At 75.4% G+C, this 19,832-nt stretch overlaps 5 protein-coding genes across 8 annotated transcripts; 2 read left to right on the top strand and 3 right to left on the bottom strand.

The window, feature by feature from the left end:
- Positions 1–251: 251 nt before the first annotated feature.
- Positions 252–2,421, top strand: LOC121060715 (translation initiation factor IF-2-like). Of its 2 annotated transcripts, none has more exons than XM_040538751.1 (5): positions 252–470; positions 509–915; positions 992–1,716; positions 1,858–1,991; positions 2,295–2,421. In XM_040538751.1, exons 1-4 carry the CDS (start codon positions 369–371, stop codon positions 1,869–1,871), a joined length of 1,248 nt encoding a protein of 415 aa, XP_040394685.1. In that variant the 5' UTR covers positions 252–368; the 3' UTR covers positions 1,872–1,991; positions 2,295–2,421. The 2 variants fall into 2 exon arrangements, with proteins under 2 accessions (XP_040394685.1, XP_040394684.1); XM_040538750.1 differs by having other exon boundaries at positions 509–908; positions 985–1,716.
- CELF3 (CUGBP Elav-like family member 3) lies at positions 1,590–8,902 on the bottom strand. Its single transcript, XM_040538749.1, is given in 14 exon segments — positions 1,590–1,718; positions 1,860–1,992; positions 2,296–2,439; positions 2,636–2,670; positions 2,672–2,735; positions 3,136–3,201; positions 3,272–3,421; positions 3,859–3,997; positions 4,564–4,707; positions 5,383–5,462; positions 5,536–5,664; positions 6,220–6,268; positions 7,638–7,720; positions 8,704–8,902. Coding segments are annotated over 13 exon segments (1,356 nt in total). The 5' UTR covers positions 8,849–8,902; the 3' UTR covers positions 1,590–1,718; positions 1,860–1,864.
- A 1,171-nt stretch (positions 8,903–10,073) lies between these two features.
- On the top strand, positions 10,074–10,941 carry RIIAD1 (regulatory subunit of type II PKA R-subunit domain containing 1). Its single transcript, XM_040538577.1, has 4 exons — positions 10,074–10,157; positions 10,508–10,584; positions 10,679–10,725; positions 10,829–10,941. The coding sequence occupies exons 1-4, from the start codon at positions 10,074–10,076 to the stop codon at positions 10,894–10,896; spliced, it is 276 nt and encodes a 91-aa protein (XP_040394511.1). The 3' UTR covers positions 10,897–10,941.
- Positions 10,942–11,102: 161 nt separating this feature from the next.
- On the bottom strand, positions 11,103–13,567 carry MRPL9 (mitochondrial ribosomal protein L9). 3 transcript variants are annotated; one of them, XM_040538759.1, is made up of 7 exons: positions 13,424–13,567; positions 13,179–13,338; positions 12,844–12,968; positions 12,611–12,658; positions 12,100–12,201; positions 11,761–11,844; positions 11,103–11,334 (listed from the first exon to the last, which is right to left on the bottom strand). In XM_040538759.1, the coding sequence occupies exons 1-7, from the start codon at positions 13,505–13,507 to the stop codon at positions 11,203–11,205; spliced, it is 735 nt and encodes a 244-aa protein (XP_040394693.1). In that variant the 5' UTR covers positions 13,508–13,567; the 3' UTR covers positions 11,103–11,202. The 3 variants fall into 3 exon arrangements, with proteins under 3 accessions (XP_040394693.1, XP_040394692.1, XP_040394694.1); XM_040538758.1 differs by having other exon boundaries at positions 12,611–12,661; XM_040538760.1 differs by lacking the exon at positions 12,100–12,201 and having other exon boundaries at positions 12,611–12,661.
- Positions 13,568–14,245: 678 nt separating this feature from the next.
- TDRKH (tudor and KH domain containing) lies at positions 14,246–19,422 on the bottom strand. Its single transcript, XM_040538745.1, is given in 14 exon segments — positions 14,246–14,522; positions 14,623–14,717; positions 15,097–15,220; positions 15,717–15,845; positions 15,930–16,069; positions 16,171–16,235; positions 16,448–16,620; positions 16,711–16,877; positions 17,163–17,310; positions 17,312–17,440; positions 17,516–17,655; positions 18,158–18,350; positions 18,434–18,540; positions 19,196–19,422. Coding segments are annotated over 13 exon segments (1,686 nt in total). The 5' UTR covers positions 19,308–19,422; the 3' UTR covers positions 14,246–14,522; positions 14,623–14,658.
- Between the last annotated feature and the right edge of the window lie 410 nt (positions 19,423–19,832).

Below are 19,832 nucleotides of genomic sequence, written 5' to 3' on the forward strand. Positions count from 1 at the left end.
CCCTCCCGACCCCTCCCTGGGCAGGGACGCTTCAGAGCCATCAAGGTTCAGTTTTGGTTTTGTTTTGTTTTGTTTTTTTTGTAACTTTTATTTAGACAGAAAAAATAAAAGGAAGGAAAACAAAAAGAAAAAAAATTAAATTATCCAAAGTAACCGCAATAAATAGCAAATAAGTTAAGCGCCGGTGTCTCCACCGCAGACGTCAACTCCCCGGGGTCTGTGCCCCCCACGCTACCGGCCCCGCGCCCCCCCCCCCACCCCCCCACCCTCTAAACCGACTCAGCAGGTACCAAACCCCCAAAAAGGGGGGGGAACAGAGAGAAAGAGAGGAGCGGCCGCGTGCCCCCGCGCCCCCGGCCAACGGAATTATGTACAGGGGGGCAGCAGGGTGGGGGGAGGACCAGGGCATGGCTGCACTCCCCACCCCCACTCCGGGTTTGGCTGCTGGGGGGGGGGCTGTGCGGCACCAGGCACAGCACCGGGCACCAGCACCGGGCACCAGCACCAGGCACCAGCACCGGGCACCACCGCCGTTTGGGCCAAATTGGCCCCGAATTTGGCCGCACAGCTCCGGCCGTGTCCCCGTCGCAGGTGTTCGACGCCTCTGCCAGCGACCGCGGGGGCTCGGTGCGGGGCGGGCGCTCCGTGTCCGGGCTGCTCCGGGGCCCCCGGGTTTGGGCGCCCCGGGGTGCGCGCGCCTCCCGGTGCCTGCGGGGCCACGTCCCGGCTGCGTGTCCGTGGGGCAGCGCCTGCGTGCAGGGCCTCGTGTGTCCCCACTGCAGCACATCCCAGCCTCAGCACAGCCCAGTTTGTTCCGGCACATCCCAATTCCAGCACATCCCAGTTTGTTCCAGCACATCCCAGTTTTGGCTCATCCCAGTCTCAGCGCATCCCAGTTTGTTCCAGCACATCCCGATTCCTGCGCATCCCAACGTTGCTGCATCCTGGTCTTGCTGCATCCTGACTTTTGGTGCAGCTTCAGCGCATCCCAGTTTGTTCCGGCACATCCCAGTGTTGCCACACCCCGACTTTTGGTGCAGTTTTGGCGCATCCCAGGCTCGGCTGCTCCTCGGCCGTGGCCGTTGGGGGGGGGGGGGAGGTGGGGGGCAGGGGGCGCAGACCCCCAGTGCCCATCGTGGGGGATTGAGGCAGGTTGGGGATGGGCCAGCGCGGGGTCAGGGGGTGGGGGGTGGCAGTGTATGTGTGTGTGTGTTGGGGGGGGGGGGGGGGGGGGGGGGGGTGTCCCACTCACCCTGGGGTCTGGGGGGTGGGGGGGGGAGTGGGGCATGCCGGGCCCAGCCCCCTGTGTTCCCCCCCCACCCCCCCACCCCATGGTGGCCCCCCCCTGCCTGGAGCTGGTTTTGGTCCTGTTTGGTGAGAAAAAAGCTCCAAGCAGGGGGCTCCCCCTGTGGGTGCCGGGGGGGGGGCGGGGGGCAGAAGTCCCATCCCATTCCCCCCTCCCCCCCCCCCCCGGGCCAATGGGACACGGGTGCTGGGGGGGTTCTGGGGGGTGTCCAGATTGGTCTGGGGTGGGGGAGGAGGGGGTGTCCATCCTTCCTGAGCATGTGGGGGGGGGGTGTCTGTGTGTGCCCCCCCCCCCCCCCCCCGCCCGCAGGACTGAGCCCCCCACGGGCACCACTGGGGTGTACCGGGGGGGGGGGCAGCTCTGCAACTGGGGGGGGGGGGCACCCAAGGGTGCTCCTCTGGCACCTCCGGACCTGGCGAGAGGGGAGATGGGTGGGGGGGGCATTAAGCAGTGCTGGGGGGGGGGGGGGGTGGAGCAGGTGGGGACTCCCCCGACCCCCAACGAGTTGTGGGGTTTTCGGGGGGTTCTGGGGGTGCCAGGGGGGGCGGCTCACCGGGCTCAGTAGGGCCGGTTGGCGTCCTTCGGCCGCTTGAGCTGCACCTTGAGGCGCTTCATCCCGATCTGGAAGCCGTTCATGGCCTGGATGGCCGCCTGCGCGCTGGCCGGGTTGTCAAAGCTCACGAAGCCTGGGGGGGGGGGGGGGGGGGGGGGGGCGCGGGGGACAGGGGCGGCCGCGGCTGCCCCTGCCCCACGGTGGCTCCCCCAGGGGACGTCCCGCGCCCCCGCCGTGCTGGCTGGGAGTGCTCCAGCCGGGATGGCCCCGTGCCCTGGGCAGGCTGTGCCCCCCCCCCGGCCCGCCCCCCACCCCCCCCCCCCCCCCGGCCCTGCGACCGGGCCAAGGTGTCCCCGCCTGTGACAGCCCCAGTTCCCTGGCCACGGGGAGCCCCCGGTCGTGGTGTCCCCTGTGTCCCCGTGTCCCCTGTCCCTACCGAAGCACTTGCTCTGGTTGGTGGCGCGGTCGACGAAGACCTTGGCGGAGATGACGTTGCCGAAGGGCAGGAACATCTGCAGGATCTCGGTGTCGGCGAACTCCTGGGGCAGGTGGTAGATGAAGATGTTACAGCCCTCGGGGCCTGCGGAGGGAGCGGCATCACAGCGGGCACCCGGAACCCTGCGCCCCCCCCCCCCCCCCCCGTGCCCCCCCAAAACCTCCCCCACCCTTGGGGTGACCCCAACCCCTGCCCCCCCCACCCCCCCCCCGCACTGGGCACCCCGAGCCCAGCGCCCTTTGGGGGGGTTCGGGGCGGGGTGGTCCCGGGGTGCTCTCACCTTCGCGCTGCTGCTGCTGCGGGGGGGGCGGGGGGGGCCAGCAGGGGCCCTGGGGGGGCGAAGGCCGGGCTCACCAGCCCGTAGGCTGCGGGGTAGGCGGCTGCGTGGGCGACAGGGGGTCAGCACGTCGCCCCCCCCCCCCCCCCCCCCGGCCCAGTGCCCCCCAGTGCCATGAGGTGGTTCCCCCTCCCCCACACAGAACCATCCAGATGCACCCCCCCCCCCCCCCCCCAGTGTCCTCACAGTGCCCCCCCCCAATCCATGCACTCCCCCCCCCCAACCCCCCCCAGTGCACTCCCACTGCACCCACGGCTCTTAAATGCCCCCCCTGGTGCCCCCCAGTGCCATGCAATGCCCCCCAGTGCTCCCCAACAGCCCTCCAGTGCCTCCCAGTACCCTCCCAGTGTCCCCCAGTACCCACCTAACGCCATGCAATGCCCACCCAGTTTACCCAGCACCCCCCCCCAGCACCCCCCCGGTACCCCCCCAGCCCCCCCGACCTGTGTAGTGCTGCATGCCGGCGTAGGCTTGCTGCAGGGGGTCCCCGGGGGCGGCGGGGCTCTGGGCTGGGGGCAAAGCAGGGGCTGTTAGGGGCGGCGGGGGGCGGCGGGGGGGCGGGTGGGGGGCAGCGGGCACCTGGGAACGGGGGGACACCCCCGGCGTAGACGGCCTCGGGGGCAGGCGGCCCCGCGGGCTGTGCCGGCACCGGGCTGTACCCGTTGACGCTCAGCGGGGCCGCGATGGCGGGCACCGGGGTGGCGGCCATGGCCGGCGGTGTGCTGGTTCCTGCGGGGACACCCCCGTCACCCCCCCGGCCCGGGGGGGGCGCCTCGCACCCTGCCCCTGCCCCGTGTCACCGCGCGCTGGGGGCACGGCCACCGCCGGCGGCCCCATCCCTCCGCATCCCCCTCCCGGGCCGTGGTGCCCGTGAGGTCGGTGGCTGCATCCTCCGGTGCCACCTCCACATCCCCCCCCCCGCATGGAGCCGTCCCCAGGGTCCCCGTCCCCCCGTGCCCACCCCGTGTCCCCATCCCTGGTGCCACCTTCTCTGGTGCCCCCCCAACCACCCCGTCACCGTCCTTCGCGTCTCCATCTCTGTTCCTGCTGCCCCCGACCCGCTTCCCAGTGCCCCCCCACCCCCAATGCCACCCCCGTGTCCCCAGCCCTTGGTGTCCCCCACCGGCACCCCCCGCCCCGTGTCCCCGTCCCCCGGCGCCACCGACCTGAGGAGGGGGGCAGGGGGGTGGCGATGAGCCCGTTGGGGGTGACGGTGCCCATGTGCTGCATCTGGACGGCCATGGTGGCCATGGGGCTGAGGTAGGCCGAGTGGGCGGCCACCAGGGCCGCCTGCTGCTGCATCAGCTGCGGGGACAGCGCCTGGCACCGGGCACCGGCCCCCGGCACCCCCCCGGGGCAGCGAGCCCCCCCCCGGCGGCTGTCACCCCGGGGCCCAGCACCCCGGGGTCCCCATCCTGGGCCACGAGGTCCCTCATCCCCCCTGTGTCACCCCGCTGTCCCCACATGTACCATGGGACCCCCATCTCCCCCGTGTCACCCCAGTGTCCCCATGGGGCCCCCATCTCCCCCGTGTCCCCCCCCCCGGGTGCTGAGGCTGATCATCTCCCCGTGCCCACCCCGCAACAAGCCCACCTTGGATTTCGAGCTCCACCACCCCCTGTCCCCACCACGTCCCCATGACCCCCCAACCCCATGACCCCCCCCCTCCCCATGACCCCCTCCACATCCCCACGACCCCCCCACATCCCCACGACCCCCCCCCCACATCCCCACCCTGGACCTCGGGGTCCATCAGGGGTCCGTCTCCCCGTGCCCCCCACCCCAACCCCACCCCCCGCAATCCCTGGGGACACCCCTCACCCAACATGGCCCCCCCCGTGACCCCCCCCCCCCCGTGTCCCCCCCCCTACCGCCTGCGTGTAGGCGCTGTAGGCCCCGAACTGGAGGGCGATGGGGCTGAACATGCCCAGCTGGCTGGCGACCTGCTGCATGCGCCGCAGGCCCCGCTCCTTCTCCGTGTCCGCGAACTTCACCACCAGGCTGGACGAGGCGCCCTGGGGGGGCACGGCCCCGCGTCACCGGGGCACGGACGGGGCGGGGGGCGAGGGGGGGACGGGGTGGGAAGGGGGGGGACGGGGGTGGGAACGGGATGGGGATGGGACGGGGATGGGATGGGAGCGGGATGGGGATGGGGATGGGACGGGAATAATGATGGGATTGGGATTGGGTGGGGTGGGGATGGTGGTGGGGGTGGGATGGGATGGGGATGGGGTTTGGTTTGGGATGGGGATGGGATGGGATGGGAATAATGATGGGGGAAGGGGATGGGATGGGGTGGGGTTTGGTTAGGGATGGGATGGGATGGGATGGGGATGGGATGGGGATGGGGATGGGGATGGGATGGGGATGGGATGGGATGGGAATAATGATGGGGAAGGGGATGGGATGGGGTGGGGTTTGGTTAGGGATGGGATGGGATGGGATGGGGATGGGAAGGGGATGGGGTTTGGTTTGGGATGGGGATGGGATGGGATGGGAATAATGACGGGGGAAGGGGATGGGATGGGGTGGGGACTGGATGGGACGGTGGGGCACGGGGATGGGGATGGGGTGGCGTGGGGCTGGTGGAGGCGGTGGGCACGATGGGGATGCTGGGGGTCGGGGACGACGGTGCCGGTGAGGACGGCGCCGATGGAGGTGACGGCGCGGGGGGGCCGGCGGGGTCTCACCGGCAGCGTGCGGCTCCCGTGGAGGGCGGCGATGGCGGCCTGGGCCTCGGCGTGGCTCTGGAACTTGACGAAGGCGCAGCCTGGGGGCGGCGGGGTCAGCGGGGTCTGTGCCCCCCCCCCCGGCCCCCCCACCCCACAGACCCCCCCCCGGACCTTTGCTGGTGCCGTCGGGGCCGCGCAGCACCGTGCACTCGTCGATGGTGCCGAAGGGCTCGAACATCTTGCGCACGTCCTCGTCCGCCTGCTGCTTGCTGAGCATCCCCACGAACAGCTTGCGGTCCTCTACGGGCACAGCGCGGTTCCATGGGGGGGGCGACACGACACGACCCCCCCCCCGGGGATGGGACAGGGCGGGACGGGATGGGACCCCTGGGATGGGGGCAGGGGATGGGACAGGATGGGACCCCCGGGGATGGGGACCTGGGGGGGGGGATGGATGGGACCCCCTGGGATGGGGATGGGGGCAGGATGGGACGGGACCAGACCCCCGCGGATGAGGACCCGTGGGGGGACAGGATGGGACCCCTGGGATGGGGGCAGGGGATGGGACAGGATGGGACCCCCGGGGATGGGGACCTGGGGGGGGGGGATGGATGGGACCCCCTGGGATGGGGATGGGGGCAGGATGGGACGGGACCAGACCCCCGGGGATGAGGACCCGTGGGGGGACAGGATGGGACCCCCGGGGATGGGGATGGGGGCAGGATGGGACGGGACCCCCAGGAATGGGGGCAAGGGATGGGACGGGATGAGACCCCCAGGGATGGGGGCGGGTGGGGGGTCCGGGGGGTCCGGGGGGTCCCGGGGGGGTCCCAGGGGGGCCGGGGGTGTCCGTACCTCCTCGGCTCTCACTGTCGGCCGGCTTCACCTGGATGGGCCGGTTCATCTGGGGGCGACAGTGCGGGATGGGGGCACGGACCCCCCCCCCGCCCTCCCCCCCCCCAGGACCCCGACCCCTCCAGCCCCCCCAGGATGCTCCCGTCGCCATGGCAACGCATCGTCACCGCATCCCGTTACTGGGCAACCGCGGGGGGACCCCGGGGATGCGCCAACGCCCCCCCCCCCCCCCCCCAGTAACTGCCCCCCCCCCCCCCCCCCGGTAACCCCGGGGAGCGGGGGGGGGATGGGGGGGAGGGCACAGATGCGCGGTAACCATGGCAACGGCCGGCCGTGCTCCATGGCAACCGCCTCCTCATCCCCAATTTCCCCGTCCCGTTGCCCGGCAACGCGCTGACATCAGCAGCGCCGCCATAAACAATGACGGGGCGGGGGGGGGGGCGGTTTGGGGGGGGGCGGGGGGGCGCAGAACCCCCTCGGGATGGGGGAGGGGCGCTGCCCCCATATCGGGGGGGTTGGGGGGGGGGGCTCAGCCCCGGCTCACCCCTCGCTCCCCCCCTCTGTTTTTTCCAAGCAGAAAGCGAAGGTTGTGCCCCCCCCCCCACCCCCCCGCCCCAGATGGCGCTGGAAATGCCCCCCCCGGGGGCTGGGGGGGGCACTAATCCCCCGCTAATCCCGGGATCAGCCCTGGATGGATCAGGGGAGGGGGGGGGCACTGGGCTCGGGCCCCCATCACCCCCCCACCCCTCAAATAAAAGCCCCCACCCCCCCACCCCCATGGCACAGCTCGGGGCCCCCCTCCCTGTGTCCTGACCCCCCCCCCCGGAGCATCCCCGCTGGGGGCAGTTGCTGGGGCGGCGCCCCCCCCTAATTCCCACCCCCCCCGACAAAATAATCCCCCCCCCGCGGGGATTTACAGCCCCCAATCCCCCGGATTATCCCCAGCGAAGCCAAAGCTCCCTGGGGACAGCGAGGGGGGGCACCAGGCTGTGCCCCCCCCTCGTGCCGGGGACCCCCAAACGCCCCCCGGCATCTTTGCTGTTGGGAGGGTGCCAGGCCAAAATTAATGGGGGGGGGGCACCCGAAATGCTCGAAGCTACAAATAAAGCCAGCCCCCCCGCCCCCCCCGGTGGCTTTGTTAGCCCGCCTGGCAGCGCTTCGTTAGCGCCAGGCCCTCGTTAGCGCCGGGCCCCTCTCGAGGGGATGCCCCCCCCCGACCCCCCCCCGGGGGCAGATGCTGGGGGGGGGGGACACGGGGACACCTCCCCCTGCTGGGATCAAGGTTTGGGGTGAAGGTATTGGGGGGTGAAGGTACCGGGGGGTCCCCAGGCACCGCCCCGGTGCATGCACGGGGTGGGGTGGGGGCCGTGCCCCCCCGGGTGATGCAGGAATGGGGGGGGCGCCCCCCCCCGACTCACCCCCGGGAGCGTTTTCTGCTCGTGCAGGGCGCTCTGCGCCTTCAGGGCCGACTCGCGGGCGCAGTAGGTCAGGAAGGCGCATCCTGGGGGCACAGCGGGCGCTGGGGGGCACGGCCCCATCCTGCCCCCCCCCGGGCCGTGGTCCCGGGTCGGGACCCCATGGGGGTGCCCCCGTTCCCCCCCCCCGCCCGGTGCCCGTCACCCTGGCCTCAGGCCCTGCCCGGCCCAGCCCCGGGGCCCGGGGGACGCCGCAGGGCCCACGGCACGGCGAGCACCGGGCACCCCCAGCACCCATCACACCCCGTACACAACCGCTGCGCACCTTACACGCCCATTGCACACCCACACACCCATCACACCCCGTACACAACCATTGCACGCCCCACACACTCATTGCACACCCACGCACCCATCACACCCCATAAACACCCATTGCACACCCTACACACGGCCATTGCACGCCCCACACACCCAATGCACACCCATTGCACCCCCACACACCCATTGCACGCCCGTTGCACACCCCCCACACCCATCGCACCCCATACGCAACCGTTGCACACCCCACACACGCCCCACACCCATTGCACACCCCTCACGGCCGTCGCACGCCCCCAGCCCCCCTCCCCTCACCCCACCCGCCCACCCCACGGCCCCGCAGCCGACACCCCCGCAGCACCCCGAGCCCCCCCCGCCGCCCCCGCCTCCCGCACGGCCGCTCCTCGCCCCGCTGCCCCCCCCGCGAGCGCGCCCCCCGACGTGCCCCAGACGCAGCGTGCGGTGCCTGGGGGTGGCCGCGGGGGGGTACCCGGGTTACGGGGCTGGCTGCGGGGCTGCGCCCGGGCTGCGGGGCTGGACGCGGGGGGGGGCTCCCGGTGCCCGGGGCTGGCTGCGGGGCCGCGCCCGGGCTGTTCCTGCCCCCCGGGGCTGCCCCCAGGGCCGCGGGGCCGTTCCCGACGCCCGGGGGGGCTCCGCCTGATGCCGGCGGCTGCGCAGGGGCCGTGCCCGGGGCCTGCGGCCGCTCCCGGTGGCGGTGCCGGTGGCGGTGGCGGTGGCGGTGCCGTACCTTTGTGCATGCCGGTGTACTTGTCCTTGATGACGGTGAGCTCGTAGATCTTGCCGAACTGCTCGAAGATGGGCTTCAGGTCCTTCTCCTCCAGGTGCCGCGGGATCTGCCCCACGAAGAGTTTGATCGCGTCCGGCTCCTTCATGGGGCCGCCGGGGGGGGCCGCGGGCCCCGCTGCCGCCGCCGCCGCCGCCGCCGCTCCCGGGGCCGCCGCCGGGGCTCGGGGCCGCTGCCGGGGCTCGATGCTGCTGCTCCCGCTGCCGGGCGGATCCCGGGGCGGCCCCCGCTGCCGCTCCCGGCCCCGCTGCCGCCGCTCGGCTCCGCCGCCGGAGCGGCTCCCGGTGCCCGGTGCCCGGCTGCCGGTGCCCGGTGCCCGGTGCCGGCCCGGCCGCGCCGCACACAAAGGACGAGGCGGCCCCGGGGCTCGGCTCCGGCTCCGGGGACGGGGCGCGGCGGGGCGGGGGCAGCTCTGCCCGGGGGGCGGCGCTCCCGGCGCTCCCGGTAGATCCCGGCCGCTCTCCCGAAGGGGCTCCCGCCGCGGCCCCGGCGGCTGCCGGCACAGCCCGGGCCCGCCCCGCCCGGTCGCCGCCCCGGAGCCCCCGGTGCGGGTGGGAGGGGAGGGGGGGGGAGGTTGGCGGGGGGGGGGGAAGCGCCGCGGCCCCGGTGCCGGTGGCGGCGGGGGGGGGGCTCAGCGCCCGGCCCGGCCCATGGCGGCCGCGCTCCCGCTGCGCCCCGGCACCGGCCCCGGTACCGGCTGCGGACGGGCCCGAGCCCCGCTCGCCGCTTTTCTTCCCCGGTCGGGGCCGCCCCGCCCCGCCCCGCCCGGCGCTGATGTCAGAGACGGCACCGGGCACCGGGACCGGGCACCGGGACCGCCACCGGCACCGGGACCTGCGGCCGGCACCGGGACGGGCAGCGCCGGGGCTGGGCCGACGGAGGGGGGAGGTGAGGGGGGAGCGCGGGGCGGGAGCGTGCACGGGGTGGGGGCGCGCGCCCGTGTGCGCGTGCACTGCGCGTGCCCGGGCGTGCGCCGCGTGCGAGGTGCGCGCGGCCCCGGAGCTGTCCCCGGTGCTGAGCGGGGGGGGGGGGGGGGGGGGGGGCTGGGGCGGGGGCACGGGCGGGGCGGGGGCGCGGGGACACGGGGACGCGCGTGGGCGCGGGCACGCGGCGACACGGGCGCGGGTGTGCGGGGACGCGCGCGGAGGCGGCCGGGGCACAGCTGCGGGACCCGCGGACACGCGTGGGCAGCCACGGGCGCGGCCCGCGGGGACGAGCACGCGCCGTGCACGCAGGAAGCTGCGCGCGCACACACCCACGCACACCCACGCGTGCACGCGCACGGACACCCCCCCTTACCCCCCCCCGTTGCCATGGCGACGCGCGGCGCCGGGCGCCCCAAGATGGCGGCGCCGCAGCGGGCGGAGGGGCGCGGAGCGGGCGGGACGCGGGGGGAGGTGGGGGGGGCACGGGGGGGGCACGAGGGGACCGGGGGGGCCATTTGGGGGTGGCATGGGGGGAAACGGGGGGCCATGGGCTGCGTGGGACATGGGGGGGCGGGGGAGACATTGGGGGGCAGGGGACACGGGGGGGGGATTCGGGGGGGGAAGGGGAGGGACGGGCTGGGGGGGGGCACGGGGGGACGTGGGGGGGGGGGCGCGGGCTGGGTGTGACACGAGGGGGGGCGCACAACGGGGGTGCCAGCAGTGGGGTGACACGGGGGGGCTGCCGGGTGACACGGGGGGGGTGTGGGCAGCCCCCACGGGTGACACTCCCCCCCCCCCCCCGTGACACCTCCCCCCCCCAGCCGTCCCTGCGCCTGTCCAGCGAGCGCTACCTGCGGGCACAGCCGGCCGTGGGGGTGCTGCTGCGCGGCTTCCTCAGGTGGGGGCGCCGGGACCCCCCCCCCGTTTCCCCCCTCTGTGTCCCCCCCCCCCCCCCATTTTGTGTCCCCCCCTCACCCCCGTTCCCCCCCCAGGGCGGTGATGCTGCGCCGGCCCCACGACGTCCTCGAGTTCGCCGCAGGTGAGGGGCACGAGGGCTGCCCACAGGCGGGGGGGTCCAGGAGGGGGTGACCCCCCCCCCGGGGGAGGCAGCAGCCCCCCCACCCCCCGCCTCGCCCCCCCAGGGTACTTCACCGACCCGGAGCTGCCCGCGAGGGTCCGCGAGGAGCTGGAGGCCGCGGGGCCGTGCTGACGGGGGCACCGGGGGGGCCACGGGCAATAAATCCCGGTGCCGCTGCCCCGTCACCGCCTGCGCTGCCCTGCGTCACCACCCGCGGCCGGGAGGGGGGGGGGAAAGCCCCCCCCAGGGGAATTAGTGCCCCACGGAGGCTGCTTGGGAGCCAGAACCCCCCAGCACCCCCAACCCCCCCCAATCCCCACGGCTGCACCACGCTGGGGTCGGCGCTGAGCCCTTTATTCACCGCAGGGGGGGGCAGACACCGAGGGAGGGGTCCCGAGGGAAGGCTCCGGGGGGGGGACCCCGTCCCTGCGGGGGGGCTCAGAGCAGCTCCTCCTTTTTGGCAGCCAGCAGGGCCTCCTGCCGGGCCTGCCAGCGCCGGCGATGCCGCGTCCGGGGCCGCAGGAACTCCGTCACCGCCATGGGCACGCGCACCGTGTCCAGCCCGTTCACCTGCGGCACGGGGACGGGGGGGGGGTCAGGATGGGGGAGCCCCCCCGCGCCCGGGGTCCGGCCCTGAGGACCCCCCCGCGGCGGTGCGGGCTCCTGGAGGCACGGGGAGAGCACACGGGGGGGTGGGGGCACACGGGGAGGGGCTTTTGTCCCTTCAGGCCACAGGGATGGGTGACCCCCCCTCGACCCCCCCAAAAAATCAGGGCATTTCCCCCTCTGCAAAAAAAATCGGGGCATTCCCCCCCCCACCCCTGCCGGAGGACGGGCGCTGCCACGGGTTTTTTGGGGTGCACCCAGGCAGCGCCAGACCACCAGCACCGGGGGCAGGGATGGGTTTTTGGGGGGCAGTGAAGGCTTTTGGGGCTTTTGGGGGGGTTTGGGGGGGTTTGGGGGGCGGGGGGGCCCATCGGGACCCCCCCCACTCACCGTCACGTCGCACCAGTACTCGCCCCACCTGGTGATGGGCTCCGGCGGCAGCTGCAGCGCGTGGGGCGGCACGGCCACCCGCAGCTGGGGGGGGGGGCAGGGGGTGAGGGGGGGCAGCACCGGGGGCCGTGCCCCCCCCTCCCCGATCCCATTAACGTCCGGCACGCAGCCGAGCCCCGTCCATCCCCGCACCCCCGCTCTAACCCCCCCAGGTGCCGGCCTCGCAGGGCTCGGAGCCTCCACGGCCTCCCCCCGCGGCTCCGTTTGCACCGGGGGGGGGGGGGGGGGGGGGGGGATTTGGGCCCCCCCCGGGGCGGGGGGGAGGGGGGGGGCACTCACGTTCCGGAGGAATTGCCGCGCCACGATCTCGGCGCTGAGCTCCCACCTGACGTTGTTCTTCATGCCCACCTCGAGGCGGCAGCTCCGCAGGAACTGCAGGGTCTGGGGGGGTCACGGGGGGGGGCCGAGGTGTCAGCGGGGAGGCGGCGCCCGGGGGAGCCGTCCCGGGAGGAACGGGGCAGCGCCCGCGGGTTCTTTAGGGGCTGGCCCCACAACAGAAGGACCTGGGGAATCGCCCCCCGCAGCCAGCGCTGCCCCGGCAGCGTTAATTAAGTTAATTAAGGGCGCTGTGGGACGGCGGGGATGGGCTCCGAGTCCTCCGAGCCGCAGCCCCGAGGCTCGGCCCCGCTCCCTCCCCGCAGGGCTGCACCGGGACGCGCAGGCAGCCGCCCGCTGGGGCCACCGCGGTCCCAGGCAGGGCACGGGAGGAACCGGCCGGGGCCGGGGCTCTGTGCTCCGGGCCTCGAGGGTCCCTCGGGCCCCCCCGTGCCCCCCCGTGCCCCCCGCTCACCTTCTCGCCGCTCTGCGTCTGCGTCGCCTCCAGCTTCCCCGCCTGGCGCTGCTGCGAGAGACGGGGCCGAGGGGGGGGCTCAGGAGGGGGCCGGGACCGGGGCCGGGACCACGACCCCGCAGGGCCGTGCCCCCGCGGCCCCGCTCCCGTCCCCGCAGCCCCTCCGGCGCCCCCCCCCGCCCCGCACAGGGGGTCGGTAACGGGGGGTTTAACGGGGGGGCCGCCGCCCTCACCTGCTTCTCCTCCTCGAACAGCTGCTTGTTCTCGGGCGAGGCGTACACGGCGAGCCCCTGGGGCAGGAGCTTGTTGCGCCCCACCGATTTCTTCACGAACACGGTGTCGCCACGGGTCCCCAGCCCTGGGGGGGGGCAGCGGGAGGCCGGGGCGGCGTGAGGGGGCGCCGGGGGGGGGGGGGGGCAGCCCGGGGGCACACCCCAACCCCGCTGCGCCCCGGGGCCGAGCCTCGGACCGGTCCCGGGTCCGCGGCCGGGCCCCACCGGGGGGGTTCCGGCCCCCGGTAGCGGCCGGGGCCCACCTCCGCCCCCCCCGTCCCCGCCGCCCGCCGTACCCTGCACGGCCTGCGTGAGGATGAGCTCCAGGTCGGCCTTGGGCAGGTGCTTGCCGTCCTCCAGCAGCCGGTACACGCGGTGCCGCCGGGGGTGCAGGCGCGGCGCCCGCCCCTCCCGGCTCAGCGGCACCGGCCACCAGCGCTCCACCACCACCGTGCCCTGCGGGGGGGGGGGAACCGGGCGGAACGGGTCAGGCCGGGCCGCTCCCAGCCTCCCGGAGCCCCGCGGCCCCCCCGGCCCTCACCCGGCCGTGGCTGAGGCTCAGGGCCCGGCTCAGGGCCCGCCCCGCCGCCAGCCCGCAGCCCCCCGCCGCCGCCGGACCCAACATGGCCGCCCCCAGCCGGCGCCGCGAGGACCCCGAGGCCCCCTCCGCGGGGCTGCCCCGCCGCGCGCCTGCGCCCTGGGACCGCGCTGGGGCCGCCCCGCCGCGCGCCTGAGCGCTGGGAGCGCCGCGCCTGCGCAGAACGACCCCCACCCCCCCCAGCCGGGCTGCTCGGCGGGGCGCGAGGACCCCACCGGGGGCTGCCCGCCGCGCGCCTGCGCCCGGTGCCGCCTACCGGGACCCCCCCCCCTCGCCCCACCCCCGGCTGCGGCCTTCCCCCGGGGACCTTCCCCCGGGGAGCCGCATCCCCGCAGCGGCTTCGCTGCCCCGTCCCGGTTCATCCCGGAGGCCCCAGGTCCCGGCGGGGGAAGCCCCGGGCCGGAGGCACCGGAGGCACCGTTACAGCCCGGGGCCACCGCGACCGGGACCGGGCTGATCCTGAGGGCCCGGCCCCGCACACACCGGGGCTGCCCCAGCGCCCTCACCCCGTGCGCTGCCCGGTACCGGCTGCCCCCGCACCGGGGCTCGGGCACGGGACGGGAGCGGGCCGCGTGCCTTCACGCCCCGACCGCGTGTGGCGGTGCCGGTGCCACCGGGAGGTTCTGTGAGGCCTCGGCGCCACCCACGGCACGGGGCAGAGCCCGGCGCTGCCGTCCCCTGGTAGCAGCGGTTGGGGCCCTGCGGTAATTCGGTAAAACGGCCCCGTGCCCCCCTCCCGCCCCGGCTCGGCCCCGGCCCCGCACGTTGCCCAGAACCGAACTTTATTGACTCAGGAACCCAGAACCGTTTTTTTCCCCGCGCCGCAGAACGGGGCTGGGGCGACAACAACAAAACGCAACCGAGCGGGGCCAACGACGGGCCCGAGGTGGTGCCGGCGGCCGTGACCTCCCCCCGGGCCCGGGACAGCGCGGCCGAGAGCCCCCGCTGCCCCGCGGAGGCGCCTCGGGGGTGCCCGCACCGTTCCCAGCCGCCCCAATTTCTCCCTGGACCACGGCTTCCTCCGGCGCTGGCACCCCGACCCCTGGGAGTGAAGAGAAATTGGGGGGGGTGAGAGCACGGCCCCCCCCCGCTCAGCCCAGCCCGGGCAGGGACGGGGAGCGGGGGGAGCGGGGGGAACCCACCCGAGGGCGCCCGGCCGCCTCCTGCCCCCGGGGCCGTCACGGGGAGCTCCCCTCTGGCACCGGGACGGCGCCGCTGCCAGACACGCGGCTGCCTTCTGCAGAGAAAAGGGGGGTTGAGAAGGGGACCCCCCGCCCCAGGACCCCTCACCCCGGGGACCCCCCCACCCCAAAATGCAGCTGGGGCACACCCAGGCCCCTTCCACCCCTCACAGGCCCTGACCCCAGGAGTCACCCCCCCTGTTCCTGCTCGCCGGGGACGACCCCACAGGGTGACACCACAGCCAGCCCCCTGGGGACACCCCCAGGGTGCTCAGCCCTCCCCGAGGCTCCCCGGGTTTAGGGTGAGGGACCCCCCTGTCCCGCGGCCCCCAGCCCCAGTTTTAGCCCCCCCGTGCCTGGCGGGGCTCTGTCCTCCTCCTCCTCCTCCTCCTCCTCCCCGGGGATCGGGGCCGGCCCTGCCCGGGTGCTGCTTACCTGGGGGGCTGAGGCAGGACGGGGTGGAGGGCGCCGGGGTGGGGGGCGCCAGGGTGGGGGGCGCCTCGCTGGGGCTGCCCCGGGGCTCCGAGAGGCTCTCGAGGGACACGCAGGTGCCGTCCTCCTGTCGGGGAAGAGCCGCGTTACCGGGCCCGGCCCCGCACCGGGAGGGGACGGAGCTGCCCCGCTCACAGCACGGCTCGGGGGGGGAGGGACCGCACAGCCCCCCCCCGTCCCAACCCCCTGCCGTAGGGTCAGGGTGCCCAGGGCCTCATCCGGCCTGGTCCTGGGCACCCCCAGGGCTCAGCCCCCAGCTCCCGCAGCCTCTCCTGGCAGGGGGGGTGCCGCAGCCCCCGAGCACCTTTGTGGCCCCCCCCCGGGCTTGTCCTGCACCCTTCCTGGGCTGGGGGCCCGGACCTGGGCACAGGACCTCGAGTGAGTCCTCCCCAGGCAGGGGGGGCCAACCCCGAAAAATGACGGGGCTCCCCCAGAAACGGTGGGGCTCCCCAAAAACACGACAGGGGCTCCCCAAAAATGAGGCCCCAACCTGACGTAGGGGTGAGCACGCCGGGACGCCCCCCAGCAGCCGCCCCCTCCCGCCCCGCCGTGGGTCCTCTCACCGGGGTCTCCGTCCCCCACCGCAGCGCTTCATCCCCTGCTGCCTCCTCTTCCTCCCCCTCCTCCTCTTCCTCCCGCGGCCGCGGCGCAGCGTGGCCCAGCCGCACCAGCTCCGCGCCGACGTCGAGGTCCTGCACGGGGCCGAGAACGGGGCTGGGGCACGGGGTGGGGGGGCGTCGGGAGGCCGGGACGAGGAGTTTGGGGTCGGGGCTGACCTCGTCGCGCAGGGAGACGCGCGGCCACGTGCGGGGCCCCCGCCGGCCGTAGCTGCAGACCCTGGCCAGCAGCGGCTTCCAGCGCGCGCAGTGCGTCAGGCGCTCGAAGGCGTCCAGCGCCGCCTCGGCCCACTCAGCGCCTGCGGGAAGGGCCGGGGGGGGGCCCCACGGAGCGGGGTCTGGTTATGGGGCCGGACCCGGACCCTTCGGCCTGCCCCCCCCGCGCCCCTTCCCCACTCACCCGCGGGCACGACGCCGGCCAGGCTGCACTCGATGGCCTGGAAGGGGAGGCTCAGGAAATCGCTCCTGGGGGGGGGAAAAAGCCGGGCTGATCCCACGCAGCCTCCCCCGGGGGCTGCCCCGCTTCCTGGGGCCGCTGCGGCCCCCCGGCGCCCCGCAGAGCCCCCTCGGCCCCCTCCCCAGGGCGGCCACGAGCCCCCCGCGGGCTCCGGGGGGGCCGTTGAGCCGCAGCCCCGCGGCCGCCCCACCTCCGCGCCCCCCCCCCGGGCTGCGCTCACCGCAGGGCTCGCAGCGCGGCTGGCGGCGCCTCGCCGTTGTCCCCGAAGTCCACGTAGTACAGGTCCCAGCTGCCGCCGGGCAGCGCGCCCAGCACCCGCGCCCGGTACCAGTCGCTGCCGTCCCCGTAGGGAGCGGCCACGATGTCCCCCGCCTGCACGGCCGCCAGCTCCGCCTGCGGGGACGGGGAGCGACACGTCCCGGGGGGCCGGGGCGCACGGGGGGGGGGGGGATGCGGGGGGCCGGTGCCCCCCCGGGGTCTCACCGCGCGGCCGCTGCCCTCGTAGTAGTGCGACATCTCGGCCGTCAGCTTGTCCAGCTGCAGGCTGCGCTCGCCGACCAGCTGCACCCAGAAGTGGTCGGGGTTCTCGGCGGCCGAGACGTAAACCTCGAGGGGGTCGGCCGCGGGGAAGCTGAACTCGGGGCTGGGAACTGCGGGACAGGAGCCGGGAGCCCCGGGGGGAGCCGGGGGGAGGCCCGGGACGAGCGAGGGCAGGAGCTGAGCCCTGGGTCCGGCCCGGGGACGCGCCCCGGAGCCCCCGGGGAACTCGTGCAGCTCCCGCTGGGCACCCTGAGCCGGGCCGGGGGGCACGGAGCCCCCCCGGGACACTCAGACGGGCCCCAGCACTTCTCAGCTCCCCCCGGGCCCCCCGCCAACCCGCTCCCCCGGCGCGGACCCCCCGTTACCCCCCGGGGCCGAGGCACCCCGCCTCGTACCTTCGAATTTCGGCACCACGACGTCCGCCCCCGCCGCCAGCTCCTCCGGGGCCTCGCTCTCCTCCCCGGGCTCCTCGGAGGGACCCTCACCCAGCAGCGCAGCGACGCCCCCGAGCATGCCCCCGTCCCCAGCCCCGTGCTCGGGGGGTCCCGCCAGGCAGCAGCTCCGGCTCCCTCCGGCTGCCCAGGGGCTGCTTGCGGTGGCCCCGCGCCGCCGCCGCCCGGGCCAGCTCCTTCCGAAAGGCGTCGTCCTCCAGCAGCTTCTCCATGATCAGCTTCTGCGGGGACGGGGCCGGTGGGCGCCGCGCCCGTGCCAGCCCCGGGGCCGCGCCAGCCCCACCGGCGCCGCTCACCTTGGCGGCCGCCACCTCCTGCCGCGTCCCCGAGAGGCGGATGAGCCGCGTCGGGGCCAGGCCGGCCTCGGCCTTGCGCTCGCACAGCACCTTGGCCCCCGAGCTCTGGCAGATGCTCCGCACCGTCTCGCCACCGCGGCCTGCGGGACGCAGAGCCCCCGGGGCTGGGGTTTGCCACCGCTTCCAGCCCCGGGGCCGTGGCTCCCGCTCCCCACGGAGGCTCCGGTCCTGTAGCCTCTGGTCCCGTAGTCCCCGGTCCTGTGGCCTCCGATCCCACGGCCCCCGGTCCCATAGCCCCTGGTCCCGTAGCCCCCGGTTCCCTTATTCTCTGGTCCTGTAGCCCCCGGTCCCGTAGCCCCAGGTCCCGTAGCCCCCGGTTCCCTTATTTTCTGGTCCTGTAGCCCCCGTTCCCCTTATCCTCTGGTCCCGTAGCCCCCGGTCCCGTAGCCCCCGTTCCCCTTATCCTCTGGTCCCGTAGCCCCCGGTCCCGTAGCCCCCGGTCCCCTTATCCTCTGGTCCCGTAGCCCCCGGTCCCGGCCGCCCCCTGGGCACGGAGGCACGGCCGCCCCCAGCCCCGTGGGAAGCAGCGGAGCCCCCAGCCCCGTTCCCGGCCCCGCGGTGCTCCCGGGGTGCGGGCGGTACCGATGATCCTGCCGACGGCCGTGTGGGGCACGCGGAGCTGCTCCAGCACCGGGGCGCTGTCGGCCACGACGCGGCGCACGGCGGCCTGGGCGCGGCACACCTGCCCCGGGGAGCCCGCGATGAGCAGCAGCCGCTCCTCGCCCGCCTCGTCCTCCTCCTCCACGTCGATGCGCGCCCCCGTCTCCTGCCGCAGCTGCGGGCACCGGGGGGGTGTCAGCCCCGGGGAGGCCGCCCGGCCCCCCCCCCCCGCCCCCGCCCCCGCCGGGGGGTGCTCGCCTTCCTGATGGTGGCTCCCTTCCGCCCGATGAGGGCCTTGACGGCCGCCCGCGGCACCCGCACCTCGGCCTCCAGCTCCTCGTCGCCCACGAAGGTCGCCCGCTCCTCTGGGCACGGCGGCACCGTGAGGGGGGGCAAAGGGGGGAGTCCCCCAGGGGGAAGGGGAGGTCCCCATGGGGGGGGTCTCCAAGGGGGAAGAGGGGAGGCCCCAAGGGGGGTCTCCAAGGGGAGGGGGGGGGTCTCTAAGGAAGGGGTCTCCAAAGGTGAGAGGGGTCCCCAAAAGGGGGGGTGCCCGAAAGGGGGGGTCCTCAAGGGGAGGGAGGTGCCCAAAGGGGGAAGGGGGTCCCTATGGGAGGGGCCCCCAAGAGGAGAGGGGTCCCCAAGGGGGAGGGGGGAGCAGAGGGGGATGTAGTGGAGGGGCCGGGGGGGGCAACGGGGGGGTCCCCAAAGGGGAGGGGGGTCCCTAAGGGAGGGGTCCCCAAAGGGGGAGGGGGAGCCCAAAGGGGGAGGGGGAGCCCAAAGGGAAGGGTCCCCGAGGGAGAGGGGGTCCTCAAAGGTGAGGGGGGGGGTCCCCAAAAGCGGGGGGTGCCCTAAAGGGGCGGGTCCCCAAGGGGAGGGCGGTGGGGCCCGAATGGAAGGGGGGTCCCCAAAAGGAGGGGACCCAAAAGGCGGGGGGCGGGGGGGTCCCCACGGGCGGGGGGATTCCCAAGGGGGGTTCCTGGGGGGGGGGGGGTCCCCGCTGCCCGGTCCCGCCGCACGCACCTCGGCCCTCGCGGTACCGCCGGTACACGACGTACAGCACGGCAGCACCCGCGGGCAGGCCCAGCAGCACGGCCGCCTTCTGCAGGGCGCTCAGCCCGCCGCGCGCCGCCATGGCCCCGCCCGGCACCGGCACCGGCACCGGCACCGGGGAAGGGGGGGGGGAGGTGGGGGGGGGCCGCACCCGCTCCGCTCCGCTCCGCTCCCGACCGCCGCCGCCTCCCGCTCCCCGCCGCCGCCAGCCCCGCCCCCCGGCCGGCCGCCCACCAATCAGCGCGCCGCTCCGCCCCCGCCCCGCCAATCGGAGGGGAGGGGGGCGAGGAAAGGAGGCGGGGCCGCGCACCTGCCTTGGAATGAAGCAGCCAATGGGAGGCGCGCGGGGGCCCCGCCGCAGCCAATGGGCGAGCAGCGGGGGGGCGCCGGGCCCGCCCCGACGGCTGGGGGCGGGGCGTGGGGGCCCCGCGCGTGTCGCGGCCCCGCGGCCTCCGCGCGCCCCCCCCGCGCCCTCCCGGTCCGCCCCCTGCGGTCCTCCCGGTGCCCCCCGAGCCCCCCGGCCCCCCACGCGCGACAAACCCCACGGCGGCGCCATTTCACCCCCAAAATCCTTTATTGCCCCCCCGCGCAGCCCCCGGGGGAGGGG

Source organism: Cygnus olor, chromosome 28 (assembly GCF_009769625.2).
Source record: "Cygnus olor isolate bCygOlo1 chromosome 28, bCygOlo1.pri.v2, whole genome shotgun sequence".
Taxonomy (NCBI): Eukaryota; Metazoa; Chordata; class Aves; order Anseriformes; family Anatidae; genus Cygnus; species Cygnus olor.